This window comes from Pelobates fuscus, chromosome 6, assembly GCF_036172605.1.
Source record: "Pelobates fuscus isolate aPelFus1 chromosome 6, aPelFus1.pri, whole genome shotgun sequence".
Taxonomy (NCBI): Eukaryota; Metazoa; Chordata; class Amphibia; order Anura; family Pelobatidae; genus Pelobates; species Pelobates fuscus.
In genome coordinates, this window is record NC_086322.1 from 111,748,881 (window position 1) to 111,766,708 (window position 17,828).

The 17,828-nt window shown below is 34.8% G+C and overlaps 1 protein-coding gene across 2 annotated transcripts in view; it reads left to right on the top strand.

Moving 5' to 3' along the window:
• The window catches only part of GLRA3 (glycine receptor alpha 3), a 258,672-nt gene that overhangs the window by 201,445 nt on the left and 39,399 nt on the right, over positions 1–17,828 (top strand). For both annotated transcript variants that reach the window (XM_063460013.1, XM_063460014.1), the window contains exons 6-8: positions 7,970–8,107; positions 16,227–16,441; positions 16,771–16,917. In XM_063460013.1, the coding sequence (XP_063316083.1) occupies positions 7,970–8,107; positions 16,227–16,441; positions 16,771–16,917 (500 nt within the window). The remainder of the gene's footprint in view (positions 1–7,969; positions 8,108–16,226; positions 16,442–16,770; positions 16,918–17,828) is intronic.

The window sequence follows — 17,828 nt, forward strand, 5'->3', positions numbered from 1 at the left end:
TTATTTTATTAGATGCCCTGTGCCCGGTGTGCCTTTACTGGACTGGTGGCTGGGCTTCCCAGTTGCAATTTTTTTTATAACACTGGCTGCTCGCTGTTTAGTAGACACACCTCTACTCACTGAATGGCATGTAGGGGCAGGAGGAGGGGAACCTTTCTTATTTACTAATACTAAGTATTTTTTACTTAGTATTGGTAACATTGGCTAAAAGACCAAATTTCTAAATATTGGTCTTTCTGCGTCTTACTAAATAGCTCCCTAATGCTTGTGGAATTGCCATATGTTTACCAAAAGAAACTATATACTAAATAGCTTCCTAATTTGGTACCCTTTAACCCCTTCAGGACGGAGTCAATAGTGCACGTTCTGATCAAAACAAAACGTAAACAAAAACTGGAATTTGCGCTATGTGTCTGTTCACCCGTAGTTCCCCTCTTTCAAATTATATGCACCCACACTTATTATATATCATTTTGTTCAGGAGAAACAGGGCTTTAATCTATCATTAACTATTCATATATGGAACATCATTTATTATGAATAAAAGTAAAAAAAATGTGAGAAAATAAGATTTTTTTTTAAATTTGCATTTCCGTCTGACATTTTAACTGTGAATGTCATAATACTGTTAGGTTTTACTGCAAAAAAAATGCACATATTTGTAATCAGCGATGTCTCACGAGTACAACAGTACCCCCCATTAACAGGTTTTATGTTGTTTTGGAAAGTTACAGGGTCAAATATAGAACATTACATTTTCAAATTGAAATTTGCCAGATTGGTAATGTTACCTTTGAGACGGTGTGGTAGCCCAGGAATGAGAATTACCCCCATAATGGCATACCATTTGAAAAAGTAGACAAGCCAAGGTATTGAAAGTGGGGTATGTTTAGTCTTTTTTAGTAGCCACTTAGTCACAAACACTGGCCAAAGTTAGCGTTCATATTTGTTTTTGTGTGAAAAAAGCAAAAAACAAATATTTGGCCAGTGTTTGTGACTAAGTGGCTACTAAGAAAGACTGGACATACCCCACTTGCAATACCTCGGGTTGTCTACTTTTGCAAATGGTATGCCATCATGGGGGTAATTCTCATTCCTGGGCTACCATACGCTCTCAAAGGCAACATAACCAATCTGGCAAATTTCAATGTGAAAAAAATGAAATGCAAGCCTTATATGGGACTCTCTAACGTTCCAAAACACCATAAAACCTGTACATGGGGGGTACTGTTATTCTCGGGAGACTTCACTAAACACAAATATTAGTGTTTTAAAACAGTAAAACATATTACAACAATAATATAGACCATAAAAGTGCAGTTCGCTTGTAAAAAATGCAAAAAACGTCACTTTTACTTAAAATATCATCGTTGTAATACAATTTACCAGTTTGAAACACGAATATTTGAGTTCAGCGAAGTCTCCCGGGTAAAACAGTACCCCCTATGTACAGGTTTTATGGTGTCTTGGAGAGTTACAGGGTCAAATATAGTGCTTGCAAATTAAATTCTCTGCACTTTCTCCCTGTGTTGTCATGCATGTCAATCAAATTTTAATTAATCAAATCACATAATTACATTAAAAGATTATTTAAATATACATGTAGAATTTTAATATATATGCATTTATAGGTATTTAAATTCTACGTGTATACTGATGTAATCTTTTATGTAATTATATGTATTTATCTATATATATATATTTGCGGTTATTTGCATTTTATATATAGATAGATATATATAGAATGTCATTCTAAGTGTATTTTGTTACCGATATATATATATTAATAACAAAATACAGTTAGAATGAAATTACATATGCATATATAATTTATATTAAATTTTGTTTCAATATTTTATTTATTTATTTTATTATTTCATTTATTTATTATTTTAATTATACGTATTTATATATAATATATATATGTACATCTATTATATATATAATATATATACATATTATATATATGTAATGTCATTCTAAGTGTATTTTAATATTAATATATATACTTATATTAATATTAAAATACACTTTGTATGACGTTACATATATATAATATGTATATATATTATATATATAATATATATACATATTATATATATATAAAAATGCATTTATTTTATTTTTACACATGTCTAATTATTTGTTTTAATTCTTCCCACCAGCAGGGGGACTGTCTGATATTTCAAACAGTCCCCCTGCTGGCATATCCACAGCCAGCTATAGGGGGCCATGTGATCGCTCTTTGAGAGCGCTCACATGGCCCCCGGGGGCCTCATTTGCCGTGGGAGGGCTGCCTGGGCTGTGAGGCAGTCCTCCCGAAGCGGATCGCGGCGGAGGTAAGTATAACTTACCTCCTGGGGCTGCAAGCCGTTACGGCGTGCTATGCCGTCATAACGGCGTTAAAGCCCACTTAACCCGTGACGGCATAGCACGCCGTAACGGCGTTAAGGGGTTAATATGGAAATCCCATGCAAGGGTGCCAATTTAGGGAGTTACCTATTAAATAGCTGCAGGATGCAGCTGTGGCTTGTGGCATGGATCCAAATTTCATTAATCTGAATGAATTTCTGGAAAAAAATAATATCTGAATTTTGGCCAAAAATGAACCAACAAACAGACAAAATTCAGTTTGGACAAAACTAAAATAGTTTTTCATCAGAATTTATTTGGTCAATTTTTTTTATTTTTTTTTGTACCCAAGATCTATAGTTCAATACTAATTCAGTACATCCAGTGTAAGAGCTCTCTTGTGGGAACCTGCCAGTTGGTTCACTATAATAACATGATAGAGTCACCAGACCCTTGACATGTATTTTTTAGTTTAATTTTGTATTCCTTTCAGCAATGCAGAAGAGAGTAGTGCACAGTTCTACTATTCACTGTAGAAGTGACAAGGTTATTAATGGTATGCGACCTAACTGGCACTGCATGTCTAGTGGAAACATAGGGCTGGTCCCACTGAGAATAACAGTTACACCAAAAAGCAGGCTTATTTACATCTGGAAAATTGCAGTGCCATATATTACATTTGGATGTGTCAGCGTTTACAGCAATTTCCCATGGACAGATTTTACTCCAGTCAGTAACCAGTGAACATCGAATTTGTGCAATTTTACCACAATGTAAAAAACAAAAAGAGCATCACGTTCTAGTAAACGGAGTTGTAAGTGATTACTTACATTTTTCATAGTGATTTTATGTGAAGCAGTCACATTTTCTAGATAGAAAAAATGACTTGTGGACTGCGTTGCACAAAGGGTGGTGTGTGGCTATAACAAAATCTATGTAGTGTATGGAGCAGAAAATATTAACATAATTAAGGTGGTTGTTTTGCACAGCATTCATAACCTATTCATTTGTATGTCTTTATCTCTAACAGCTGTGTAAGCTCTTTACTCTTAATGCTTCATCAGATCCTCAGTATGTTGTACAATTATTTAACTGTTGGGTTTTCCTCCTGAAAACCCAATATATAATGACATTTCTGCATATCATTAGTAATTTGGTGGCCATGAGAATTAGAACTTTAATAAGTACGTTTAAAAAATACCATCGAGCAGTATATAGAGTTCCAAAGATTAAAAGTAAAGCTGAAATTGCAGGTGCACTAATACCAAAAATGTTTACATTTCCTAATATGACACAGGGAAAAAAACTGCTAATGAATTTAATGTTGCAGATATAATGTCACTCAGACAAACGGCATCCGCAAAATGTAACACTGTTAAGGAAATGAAACTCACCAAACACTTTGAAACAGTCTTAGAAATGAACATAGACTTGAATCACCACTGGAAATGCAATGCATGAAATGTATGACAGAGCTGCCATTTGCAAATTGCTTGCATTCAAAGAACGTGGACAAAGACACATAACCCTGTGTTTGGAGCACAAACCTGGACCCTGGAGCAATGGAAAAAGTAATATGGTTTGATTAATCATCATTCATTCTATTTCCTACATCCAAATAGGTTTGAAAAGTGCCAAAGGATGTGAAATCATTAAAATCTAATGATTGCTCCACAAGGTCATGTAACATCTAGGGAATATATGATGATTGTACCCCCACATATAGAATGCTAAACATTTTCACGGGTGGTTTTATGAACATAAGAGTCATATGCCTTGCAGGGCTTCCCAGATCTAACCATCATGAAACCTTTGTGAGATGTAATAAAGCACAGGATGTGAATTACAGTAGTCTTTCAGACCAAGGTCTTTTTTTTAACTTGAAGATATAAATAGCAATCCCCTACACACAATTCACTACTTGAAAGGTGACATTCCAAGAAGGATTGAACTGAATTCGTTCTAAAGACACAACGATTTTTCTAGGGTCCTTGGAAGTTGATATCAATATGCAGATGTGTGTTTTCTTTATTTTGTCCACCTCCTGTATAAACATATTTCAGCTCTTTCTGAGTGCATATCCAATGACCTTCATAGAAATATTACAATATTTGTATATAGCTTAGCTTAAGTACATGTAACTACATGAAACGTAAATAAGAGCTATACAACCTTACTGTATTCCATTGAATTATCATATCTCCTTTACACTATTAAACATTTAATTATAATCATGTCATATTGTTAAACAGTGCCGTCTATTACCTTCATCTACAAAACAATATGTTTACAATAAAACTGAAAGCAGAAGAGATGAACATGTCTTAGACGTGCATGTTAATAAATTAGTGCTGCAGGCATAAACTATAAAGAATTTAACTTCAATTATAAAAAACAGGCCCTCGCCTGCAAAGCTCTTACACAGTTGCGTGCCATTAATTTTACAAGAAAACTATCAAACACAATTTGAAATAATAAGGTAATTGGATAAAAGAAAACCCTTGGAGAATCATGTGGTATTTTAAATAGCCAAACAGGTTTAACCCCTTAAGGACACAAGACGGACATATTCCGTCATGATTCCCTTTTATTCCAGAAGTTGTGTCCTTAAGGGGTTAAATAAACCAATTTTATAATGTTTTACCATTTTTGATAGTGATTTATATTTTGGATGTTGGGTATTGTGAAAATATTTTCCATTCAGCTCTCACTACTTTCTATGTTTCTGTAAACAAGTTTTTGGAAAACAAGGTCCTCGTATTTTTAAAGATGAAAAAATAGTGCTTGGAGTGAGACAATATTGACATAAGCTTAACTGCAGTTTTTATTTATCTTTTGCATCAATACAGATAACTGCCAAAGGTTGGACTTGATGGATCTCGCTTTTCCTTAAACGTTATCATCATTGAAACCCTGTATTTGGTTTTGACATTTTCGGACCTGTGATTAATGTACACACAGAAAAGATTTACAATAACCTTCTGCAGAATGTGTTGTCACTTTGTAAATAACAATATTTATAATAATAATATATGCTGTATAAAATCCACTTTGCAATAAAATAAACGATCATTTCTTAGCTAGCCACTCCAATAGTTGCTAACTAATAATAATAATAACAATACAGCTAGTGTTAATGTGAGCATAATGTTTTATCTTTACATATAATGGAATATTGTAATATGGGTTATATGATTTTGTTATAATTATTTCTTACACTAGGTATCTATTATCATCCATTATTCTATTTCAGGAAGATTTTTCAATTATTTATGTAACTGTTTGTAAAATGCATAAATAGAGACATACGATAGTTGAAGGGCTACATATGATATATTAATAAGTGACATCCACTGGTAAGGTGGAAGAAGCATCATTTATTGCACATCAACCTGAAATGAATGTTACATTAGTGACTATTTTCCACATAAGGAAGGAAACCTACATTATTAACTATGCATCTTAAATGAGTAGGTTACATTTGGTGAAATACGTTTTGACACAGCAGTTGTTTCTTGTCAGTTCAATGAGTTTAATTTTGGGATATTTCTTCTGGCAACAGTTGACATGCTTGAGATGATAATCAGTCTTACCCATAGCTGTTTCTCAATTGAATGCACGCCATGCTATTGAGAATCAAAGTATTTACCCTTAACATCTGCACACACAAACGTGTGTGTATATATTTATATATATATATATATATATATATATATATATATACACATATACTAAACTAAATTTATGTATTAAAAAAAATAAAAATTCATTTAGCTTTTCTAAACGATGATCATTACTATTAACACTTCCCAAAATCTCTCATTTGCTTTAATTTCTCCATTCTTAGACCTCGATTTCTTCTAAAATTGTAAGTTCAGAACAAAGGAATGAATAGGTTCTACAAAAGACATAGAATTTAATTTAAAAAATGGCAAACTATAAATATGCTATTATTAATATAACAATTGCAGAGTACTCTAGACTTATCTCATCACTAATTTTAATGAACTTTTTGATTTGAAAAAAATGATTACTTAGAGCCTAGAAAATATAGTGCAGAGAGTTTTGGACTCCATCGCCCAGGTTTTCACCAAAGCATTTTCTAGATGTTTGACAAAATGCTTTTGCCTTCTAACTGTCCATTATAGGCTAAGAGCACCAGGCTTACCCACTTTCCACATGTTTAGCCTATCATTGTCCCACAAAGTTGTACAGCTAATACATATATTTGCTTCTGCATTTCCTGCCTCAGTAGTATTTGGCTTTAGGTGCTGGTCAAACTGCTGCAGAATGGTTTGACTCTAACCAAGTGACTGTATCCGAAACGTCTTTGCTCTATTAAGAGTTTCAATGGTTATGGTGTTTACAGTGCTTCTAAGACAGCAGATCCTATACAGCTTAACAAGTGAAGGGAAGCTTCACTGCTGAAGAAACAACTCTTTCCCCAAACATTCTCTGATACTCAATAACTCTTTCCTCGTTCCCCCTGATCGGATCCCATTCAATATACTTCTTCCTACCTGTTCAACTTTCATTGTGATTCTTACCTCCTCTAAAAACAACACAATCAGCATTGTTGAGGAAAATATATATCATAAGTCAGTGGAAATTTTATTGTTTTCTAATTTGTTTTAAGTAACATTGCTGGTATTGTGTGCTCAATAATTTACTGTAACTTTTCCTTAGTCTTATCCGATTTAGCCTCTAAGTAACTATAACTGTATTGCAACTTAATGACTGCATCAAGTCACTCATTATAATTTGTTAAACTATGTAAAGTGCTCTGGATTAGACTTGTTGAATAAATCTATTATTTGCCCTATTAGAGCATAAATTATTCTGAGAATTTTATATGGCTCGAATTGTGTCACATACTGAAAATAGCAATTCAATATCACATTTTATTATTTTATCCTAATATTAAAATGTGTTGTTAGACTTATAGTTTTTAGAAAAGTTAAACATTTCGATCGCAGAAATGATTTAATAGAATTACATTGGCAGCAAGGAGTGAGTTAGTGACTGGGTGGTTAAACTGTTCCTTCTATGACTGAGGAGAAGAACAGCTATTAATAGCAAACAACTATTAAATGGAAAAACTAACTGCTATGGTCCATAACTCCATAAAGTCATTCACAAAGGCTTTGGCACCTTGGGAAGAATATGCTGGCTGACTTTGATCTTTTCTTTCTAGGATTTAATTATTTTTTTTTGTCTCACGGTGGGTAGATGGTGATTTTATTGGTGTGTCATGTTTATTTTATGACTCTTCATTATTATGTTTTAATATCATAATGGGCATTTTTTGAATTTCAAGATTTTTGCTGATGGAAATTTCACTTTTAAATGGAATGCCTGATGATTATATTCTTAGATGCTAAAACATTTTAAAATTGGGTATTATTCAGCTCATGTTCTACCTTATTTTGTGCTTTTACTTTGCCTGCCTGCCTGTAAGTAAAGAATTAAAGAAAAAAGTGAAACTTTACAGTATTTTGCAGAACTTCCCCTGTAATATACATTCACATACATTCTCTTACATGTAAAAAAAAAAGTTTTGTAACATGCGTGCCTGGAGATCATACATGCAATCAGCTTTTATTAATGTTTCTTTCAGTTGGATATACCATGAATGATCTCATTTTCGAATGGCAAGATAATGCTCCTGTACAACTCGCAGATGGACTCACCCTGCCACAATTTGTTCTAAAAGAAGAAAAAGATTTACGTTATTGTACCAAGCACTATAATACAGGTAATTCTATAAAACTACTTTAACTTTAAGCTATCAACGTTTTGTTTGTTTATTGTAGATATTTATTATAAATGTACTTCCTGAAATGCTCTTTTCTCAGTTGCAAATCTCTGGCCATTTGTTTGCATTCCTGTACTAAACATTGCATATGATACATTCATAAAATATGCAGTGTCAGAGCAAGTGGTTTGTAATGACAGACTACCCCTGCACTATCCGTCACTACCCCCCAAGCTGCAAATATTATAACAATTAAAAAAAGTTTCATTACAAAGTAATCAAAGCAGACCATTAGGATGGAGAGCAGAAATATCATCAATGGTTTATATAAATTATCTTATATGAAGTATAAATACTCTTAATAAAATTTACACCATGAAAGCCCATTTACTCAACATTTTCGCCAGTACTGTTTTCATCCTGTAGAGACACCTTTTTTTTTCTGTCAGTGTACCAAAATATTCATCTGCATCATTGCAGAGGGACTGAAAATGGCAGCCTTCTCACACACTTGTAAGCTACCTTTGCTCACGGGAGCATTCTGAATGTCAAGGAGTGCGGGCTCTGAGTATGCAAAGTACACTGAATTGATTATATAGGCAACCATTGCAGTTTATAACAAACCATATTGTACAGATGTTTGGTTTAACTGTATGTGGGCATTAAGAAAATATATAGAACATTTACCTAATGTATGTGGCAATCAATGTATTTATTTGTTTATTTTTTTTAGCTTCTATGCTATGCTAATATTTCAGAAACTGAGGGTTAAAAAAGGCTTTTTTTTGTGGATCAAAAAGACACAGCATGGAGATAATCCTCAGTTAGGATAAACTGGTTGTGCCTGTTCATTTGTATGATTTTATACACTTTGGGGTTGGATTGCCCTTGACAGTATGGTACTAGATTTACTATGTTGTTTTGCACATGCCATCTTTACCTATATTAAATATTTTAGAGACCGTCTGAATGCAAGAAACATTTTAGAAGTTTTTACCCAACCATAGTTCTGTAAAAAACATCCTCTTTATCCCATTTGTATTGTAATCTTCCTTTGATGCACCATAGGATACCGTACTGGGTTCTTAGTTTGCACACACATGTACATAACAGAACTTTGAAGGAAATGATGCTCGTCAACAAGAACTTTAATTTAGTTGACACCCAGGTACACTGTGATGCCAACCTGAGGACATGTCACAATTGTTATGAAGTAAAGTGTCACACTATATTCTGTGTCTTCCTTTGATATAAGTATTGGCTGAGTGAGTAGATTATAAATTATAGTAGATATAAAACCAATCTGGAGCTAAAAGAAAACTGTAAATGCTGTAAAAACAACTGAGCTTATCAATAAAACAAAAAATTGTAAAACAAGTGAATAGCTCAAACTATCATTTTTGTTTTTTACTTTACATTTTTGATATAAGTGCAAAATATAATGATTACAGTGTTTAAATTATTCACCAAATATAGAGATGCACAATGCTAATAAAATAGTTGAAGTGGTGAAAAATCTCAACTTTGGCAAATCAGCACAATTAACCTGGTTCCAAATTGAAATTAACTTTAACTGATTAACTGATTAACTGAAGTCTCAGATTTAAATAAACTCAACTGCAATGAAATCCAAGCCAACTTTGATATTTACTAGATGCAAAATACCTTTGATTGTGTTCCCCAAAAAATAGATTCAGTAAGCTTTTACTAAAATCAGAAAAACATTAAAGTCACCTAGAACACTTAATAACAATGAAATGGCCTAGGTGCAGTGGTCCTGTAGTTTTAACCTTTCATTGTAAACCCTTGCCATTTTGTAAAAACAGCAATGTTTACTTTGAAGGGTTCAACACATCTCTAGTGTATGTCACACTGACAGCCACTAGAGGCGCTTCTGCTTCAACAACCCTGTAAAACTGTGTTATATAACGTTCAGCGTCATCAAATGCTGCTCGTAGCAAAGCAATGAACACAAAGCTTCCCTATGACAAGCATCTGAATGAATGCACTCATAGTGCTCACCGTGCATGCACATCACATACCCTCTTTTTGGAGCATTGAATTGCATGAATGCCTGGGCTGCAACACCTCCACAATGAAGTGGTCAGCAACACTGAGGGAACTTCAGCGCTTGAAAAATGGTAAGTAAAACCTTTATTTCACACATTTTTATTGCAAATGGGGAGAGGGCACTATTCTAAATAAGGACAGGGGTACTATAGCATTACAATTACAAGCATTTATATAGTGCCAACATATTCCACACCGTTCTACAATAGGTAAACAAGGCAAACATTAAGCGCTAACATGCCACGTTTGACGTACTGGAACAGCATGGAACAGTAGGTGAAGTGAGCCCTGTCCAAACAATCTTACAATCTAAATGTTAGAAATACAGGTTTGTATTCCTAATACTGCAGAATTACATTACATTTAGAAAATGATGTAGGGATTGCAGGTCAGTTCGGTAAACTCTTCAGTGTGAGTCAAAATCATCAGGTCAAAAGATTTTCTCGCTTCAGAGAATTAATCTAGACTGTACTCTTCACAATTGCAATTGTCAGAGGCTTTGAAAGACAGAGTCCTTCAGCTGATATTGGGTTTTGTTAACATCACTTATCATCAGTGACATTTGTATCCAAGTTTCTTAGGAACATTAAACCTTTTATTTTTCAGATAACCATTATAAGAAATACTAAAGACTATATTAGCCATGCTTGCATTTAGAAGAAGATAGGATGGGTCATTTCTCATGGACATAGCTCTTGAGACCCCATAAGTGTTTTAACCCCTTAAGGACCAAACTTCTGGAATAAAAGAGAATGGAAATGATCAAACTGCATTTTTAATATTTTGGGGTTTTACATTGTATAATATATCTTCAGGTTTTTATAAAATACTGCAACTCTTTTATCTAGAGGACAGAGGTAAATACTTATTTAATCCTATATTAATGGGGGACAAATGTCGGACATTTCTGACACCACACAGCCAGGCACAGGATCTGGACCAGAACATAATCAAGAACAATTTGAAATACCACACAAAATTCTTCAGATCCATGGCGTATTGGAAATGAAGAGTCATCGGAACATACAGGGAACAAAATTATAAACGCAAAACTTTTGGGTTTGCCCCCATTTTTCATGAGCTGAACTGAAAGATCTAAGACTTTTTCTAGGTACACAAAAGGCCTGTTTCCCTCAAATATTGTTCACAAATCTGTCTAAATCTGTGTTAGTGATCATTTCTCCTTTGCCGAGATAATCCATCCACCTCACAGGTGTGGCATATCAAGATGCTGATTAGACAGCATGATTATTGCACAAGTGTGCCTTAGACTGGCCACAATAAAAGGCCAGCCTAAAAAGGCCACTCTAAAATGTGCAGTTTTATCACACAGCACAATGCCACAGATGTTGCAAGTTTTGAGGGAGAGTGCAATAGGCATGCTGACTGCAGGAATGTCCACCAGAGCTGTTTCCCATGAATTGAATGTTCATTTCTCTACCATAAGCCATCTCCAAAGGCGTTTCAGAGAATTTGGCAGTACATTCAACTGGCCTTACAACCGCAGACCATGTGTAACCACACCAGCCCAGGACATCCACATCCATCATCTTCACCTCCAAGATCATCTGAGACCAGCCACCTGGTCTCACTCGGACCCGGACAACAACAATCGGTTTGCATAACCAAAGAATTTCTGCACAAACTGTCAGAAACCATCTCAAAGAAGCTCATCTGCATATTCGTTGTCCTCATCGTGGTCTCGACCTGACTGCAGTTCTTCATCATTACCAATTTGAGTGGGCAAATATATTCGGTGGTGTCTGGCACTTTGGAGAGGTGTTCTCACGGTTTTCACTGTACAGGGCAGATGACATGCAGCATGTATGGCATTGTGTCGGTGAGCGGTTTGCTGATGTCAACGTTGTGGATCGAGAGGCCCATGGTGGCAGTGGGGTTATGGTATGGGCAGGCATTTTGAATGCACAGAGATACAGTGATGAGATCCTGAGGCCCATTGTTGTGCCATTCATCCCCGACCATCACCTCATGTTGCAGCATGATAATGCATGGCCCCATGTTGCAAGGATCTGTTGATAATTCCTGGAAGCTGAAAACATCCCAGTTCTTGCATGACCAGCATACTCACCGGGCATGCCACCCATTGAGCATGTTTGAGATGCTTTGGATCAGCGTATACGACAGCGTGTTCCAGGTCCTGCCAATATCCAGCAACTTCATACAGCCATTGAAGAGGAGTGGACCAACTTTCCACAGGCCACAATCAACAACCTGATCAACTCTATGCGAAGGAGATGTGTTGCACTGTGTGAGGCAAATGGTGGTCACACCAGATACTGATTGGTTTTCGGACCCTCCCAGATCCCCCCAATACAGTAAAACTTTAAATTTTAGAGTGGCCTTTTATTGTAGTCAGCCTAAGGAACATCTGTGCAATAATCATGCTATCTAATCAGCATCTTGTTATGCCACACCTGTGAGGTGGATGGATTATATCGGCAAAGGAGAAATGATCACTAACACAGATTTAGACAGATTTGTGAACAATATTTGAGAGAAATAGGCCTTTTGTGTACATAGAACACGCCTTAGATCTTTGAGTTCAGCTCATGAAAAATGCGGGCCAAAACAAAAGTGTTGCCTTTATAATTTTGTTCAGTGTATATGCAGATACCACAATAATTTGCTATATAGCAAATGAACACTATAACTAGTTAGGAGAGGAAAATATGTGAGTCAGGGGGACACATATAGCAGCTGTATTGGCAAATAGTTGTTTCCCTGGAGGATAATTCCCATCAACCTCAGACAAACAAGAACATATGTGATCCTTTGTTCAGTGTAAAGTATGGCCAAAATGCATCAGTCTGGCCGTGATTTAGTTTTGTGTAGCATTATTATGTTCTTTGCATTAGTGGATAGAACCAAATACCTAGGAATATACTTACCTAAGGTAGATAAAATTCACATAGCACATAAATAAAGTACAACCCATGTAAGGAATATATGTAGAATACATAAAACTTAAAATGGGAACAAGAAGAGATAAGGGCTGAATAAAGGAAGACATTGGGGCTCTCTTGTAAGCCAATGGAAACATTGGGTAAAATCTTACTGTCTCAAAGTTGGGGAAAGGAAAGCACTCTGAAATTGAACCAATACTTTAAAATTGAAGAGCTCTTCTGATAAACTCAGTGAGGGAACGTTGTTGAGCTAGGTCATCCATGAGAAGCAGTAGGCATATTTTGCCCTACAGGTGGAACGTGTGTTGTAACTTTTTAATCCTATTCAGTCTCCAAATAATCATTGATTGTTGTTGCTATTCAGCTTGAGACTCTCAGACTCCAACTTTAGGAATGTTAGTAATTTTACCAGCTAGTATGATTTAACAATTTGTTGTATATACCTATACGCTTGGTAGCTTAGGTGCCCTCGAAGGCACCTACAAGTTATGTATACAGTACTTTAGTACTTTAGATGATTAGATGCCATTGAAAGACACAGAATCTAAATTGTTAATAATTGTTGAGTACCTTCTTCAATAAACCCTGATTTGATGATTGCCTTATGACATTGTTACTCTTCTGTAAACTTCGTATCTTGGGAAGTTTTAGCTATCTCCTGGCTTCAAGCTGATACTTTGAGGATGATACATATTATTGCACTACATTTGTACAATTTATAGCACAATATTTGTACAATTTACAGCTGCTTTTTCAGGATTTTTATTCCTATTGTATTTTCAATATTTAAAATGTAAGATAAGAAAAGTTATATCTTAATATTACATGTAATGTCAGATTTCTGATAAACCCTTTTCTTTTCTGCATCTTTGCATGTTTTTTTTTAAAGAGAGAGACAGGATTGATTGGTTGATTGATTGATTGATTGTTACAGTATTTCAGCAGGGCATTACTACAAGGGGTCTTGCTATTTTATTGAGTGTCTGTAGAATCCTACAGCTCAATGGTTAAATGTTGAGATAATTGTTAATAAGATTAGATGGGCCAAATAGTTCTTGTCAGCCGTCACATTCTATGTTTATATGATTTTATAAGAAAGAGGCATACATGTAAAATGGAAATGCATAAGTTATACATGAAGATAAATATTGCAGCAATAAATTCAAGAATAACAATGGATATCTATAAGGTACATCTATAGTTTAAGAAAAGAGATTTCACTATATTTTCCACACCATGGATATAATGTTGAGAGAGTTGTAAAGAACCATTTTACTGCATTGCCTACATCTATAGAACAGCTGTGTGTGTCAAGGAACTACTGCTTGGATAGATTAACTCCAAAATACCACCTTGACAAGCAATCATAGGAAATGGCTTGCCATGTATTATTAGCAAAGGAGCAATGCATTATTAAATTATATTTTCTCGCAGTACAAATATTAATATATTGGGCAATAGGGCTTTTTAATTTTCCTTTTTAGTATTGTCTGTCATGTGTAGATAGTGCGTAGCTTTGTGTAAGAAGAGTTAATGGATATATTTTATATTTGATTTTGAAGAATGTCACAGGTATCCTTTCTCAATATGCTCTTTAAAAACTGAGAGACTGCATGGAGGAGAACCGATGTGGATCTGAGTAGAATATATTTAGATGGTTGTTTTTATTGGAGAAATGACTGCATGTGTTTGGCAGAGGACTGCAGTATTATTTAATTATTTTTATGTTCCCTTTTTTTTTTTTTTACCAGAGTTTATTTCTGGATATTTCAACTGCTCTGTAAATTTGATTCTGCTAACCAGAATTCAGTAGTTTTTTCCTTTAGTGGATTTAAGTGTTGGTTTGTTTTGTAACAGCATTATAACAGTAGTGGAGTATTTAACTCATCTGTCAGTCATCAAGTTTTTAATATTTCTCCCGTGAAAGTTTGTGCTTTATATGAGGTTACAAGTAGATTTATGCTATAGGTAACAGAATTTGATATTAATCTTGTATTGCCGCATTTTATATATAAGAATGGAATATGAGAGACCATTGTAGAATACTAGAATTAGATTAAGGAGGCAACACTTACACAGCTATTCATCGAGAATTCAAAGTGAATTTTAAATTTAAAGTCAAAGTAGTTGAACTGACAGCATAGCTCAGTTAGAAGACTTTTCCAGTTCTACCCTGACCTTAAATTGGAAATTCACTTTGAATTCATTTTGAATTCTCACTTTAGTAAATAACACTGTGAGCTAAAGTCTAACACATGAATGTAGGGAGAGTCTAGAATCGGAGGATATAAGGAAATAAGAATTAGTGCAGTACTATCAATACAGTACATAAAAAAATATTGGATTTTATTTAGTTTTTTTTCATAACAATTTTAAAGAAGAGAAAGACTTTTAAAATTTTTTAATTCAGATTTAATTTTGCAAATTATGTCCAGCTCAAGAATAGAACTTACTGACCATCATCTGCAACGTTAGAGTGTTAGACTGTTCTAGCTGCCACATCTCCCCAGCTGCGTTAATCATTATTTCCATCCAATGCACAGGGAGTGCAGGGCTTGCACTCAAAGCAACTCTATGAGGAGCATTCACTATCTCCATGCAAGTGTGGTGAACGTTGGTCCTGCAAAGCCCCTCTAGTGGCTGTCTGAGTGACTGCTACTAGAGGTGACTTTAAGCCACAATGTAAACAATGCCTTTTCTCAAAAAAAAAAAAATTGTGTTTACACTGCAGAGATTGCAGGGACTGTCTCTTTGCCACAAAACCATTATTTTAAACAATAATGTTTTTGGTGCTTAGAGTGTCCCTTGATCTACCTATCATTTTGATCATCATAAAAAACTGACATGTTGATGCATCAAAACCAAAACACTGACTTCGAATGATTCTGAAACAAAATAAACTTAGACTCAAAGTCAAAGTCTATATAGTACATAAAGTAAAGCTCTGAATTCTGGTTTTCAACCTATTTTGTAATTATATATTCTATAAGAAATAACAAACTTAATTTAGGAAGGAAATACGACAATGACTTGTGACATTGGATGCATTTCATGTTACTTTGATGGTAACCAGTTATTAATACTGCTATTTTCCATGTTTATTGTTGTTCTCTTTCTCATTTAAGGAAAATTTACATGCATCGAAGTAAGATTCCATCTAGAGAGACAGATGGGATACTATCTGATTCAGATGTACATCCCCAGTCTCTTAATCGTCATTTTATCCTGGGTGTCTTTTTGGATCAATATGGATGCAGCTCCAGCAAGAGTGGCCTTGGGAATTACTACTGTCCTTACAATGACTACCCAGAGCTCTGGATCCAGAGCATCCCTTCCAAAGGTATTGAGAATACAAAGAAAAAATCAAAGTGAACATCTAGAAAAAGTCAGCGTTGCTTTCGATTTGACTATTTTGACCAAAACTTGAAATTAACTTTGAATTCCTAACAATGCACAATTTGTCAATTAATGCTTGTATTATAGGCATTCAAATTAGTATTTACTGTTTATTAGTTCTTTGCCTTATAATACATTCAAACAGCTGTGCTAAATAAATAAATCACATCAATAATGTTGATAACTTGTTAGAAAGTCATATTTTTGTTGCATGTGTATGAGTTGGTAAAATTGTAAAAAAAAAAATAACTTTGAATTTAATTTTATTTCTAGGTATCGTATGTCAAGGCTATTGATATATGGATGGCAGTATGTCTGCTATTTGTTTTTTCTGCATTATTGGAATATGCCGCAGTAAACTTTGTCTCAAGACAACACAAAGAACTCCTGAGATTTCGTCGCAAAAGAAAGAAGGATAAGGTGAATCAAATTCAAACAAATGTCCAAATAATTTTTATAGATCATTTTATGAGTAAGCAATAAATGTATTCAATTTAATTGAATAATAAATTATTCTGGAAGTGTTTATAGGGTATATCAATTTATATTACTTATAATGTGTATGTAATTTAATGCATTAATAAACAGCAAATACATGATGACCTTTATTGTAGTAGGTGGAGGTCAATGTGTTACATGTAATGCATGAGATTAATTATGCTGGTGTTCCACAGCAAGGGACTTAATCTTCCAATTTTGTAGTGACCTCTCTGTTCTTTCTCTTTTTTCAGCTGAAGCAACATGCCTGTGAATGTGCATGTTAATGTCCTATTTTTCATTCAGTGCGAGTGATTGCATTTATTTTTATTTTCCTCTTAGACCTTCAACATCGAGACAAAGTATTATCAGTTCCAGTCCTTAGCTGTACTATAAATAAACCTTGAAAATACAATATTGTCATACACAGGACTCCAGAAGTTAAAGGGTTACTCCAAGAATTATGACCACTTCACTGATTTGAAGTGGTCATGGTGTTTGGTGTTTGTATGTGCAACATTTTTCTGGAACATAGATCATTTTTAGCTATTTTCTTTCTTAATTTATCTATTTGTTTAGTTCCTGCAGTCCATGTGCAACATCCAGCAGTAATCCAGGGCATCTACAGCCCTTTCCTGTCTAAGCTGGTCTAATAACGTATGTAATGGAGCTCCCTGTACCCCAGCTGGGTACCTCCGCCAATGACTGCTTCCTAGCTGGAACAAGGGAAAAACCTCAGCACTTCTGCCCCCAGTCACCATGGCTTGACTGGGATCCTGGGACCTCTCCGTCCTGGAGCCAAATAGGGGACTAGCTCTATCTACTTCCAGGGACTGGACGACACTCAGTCCTGG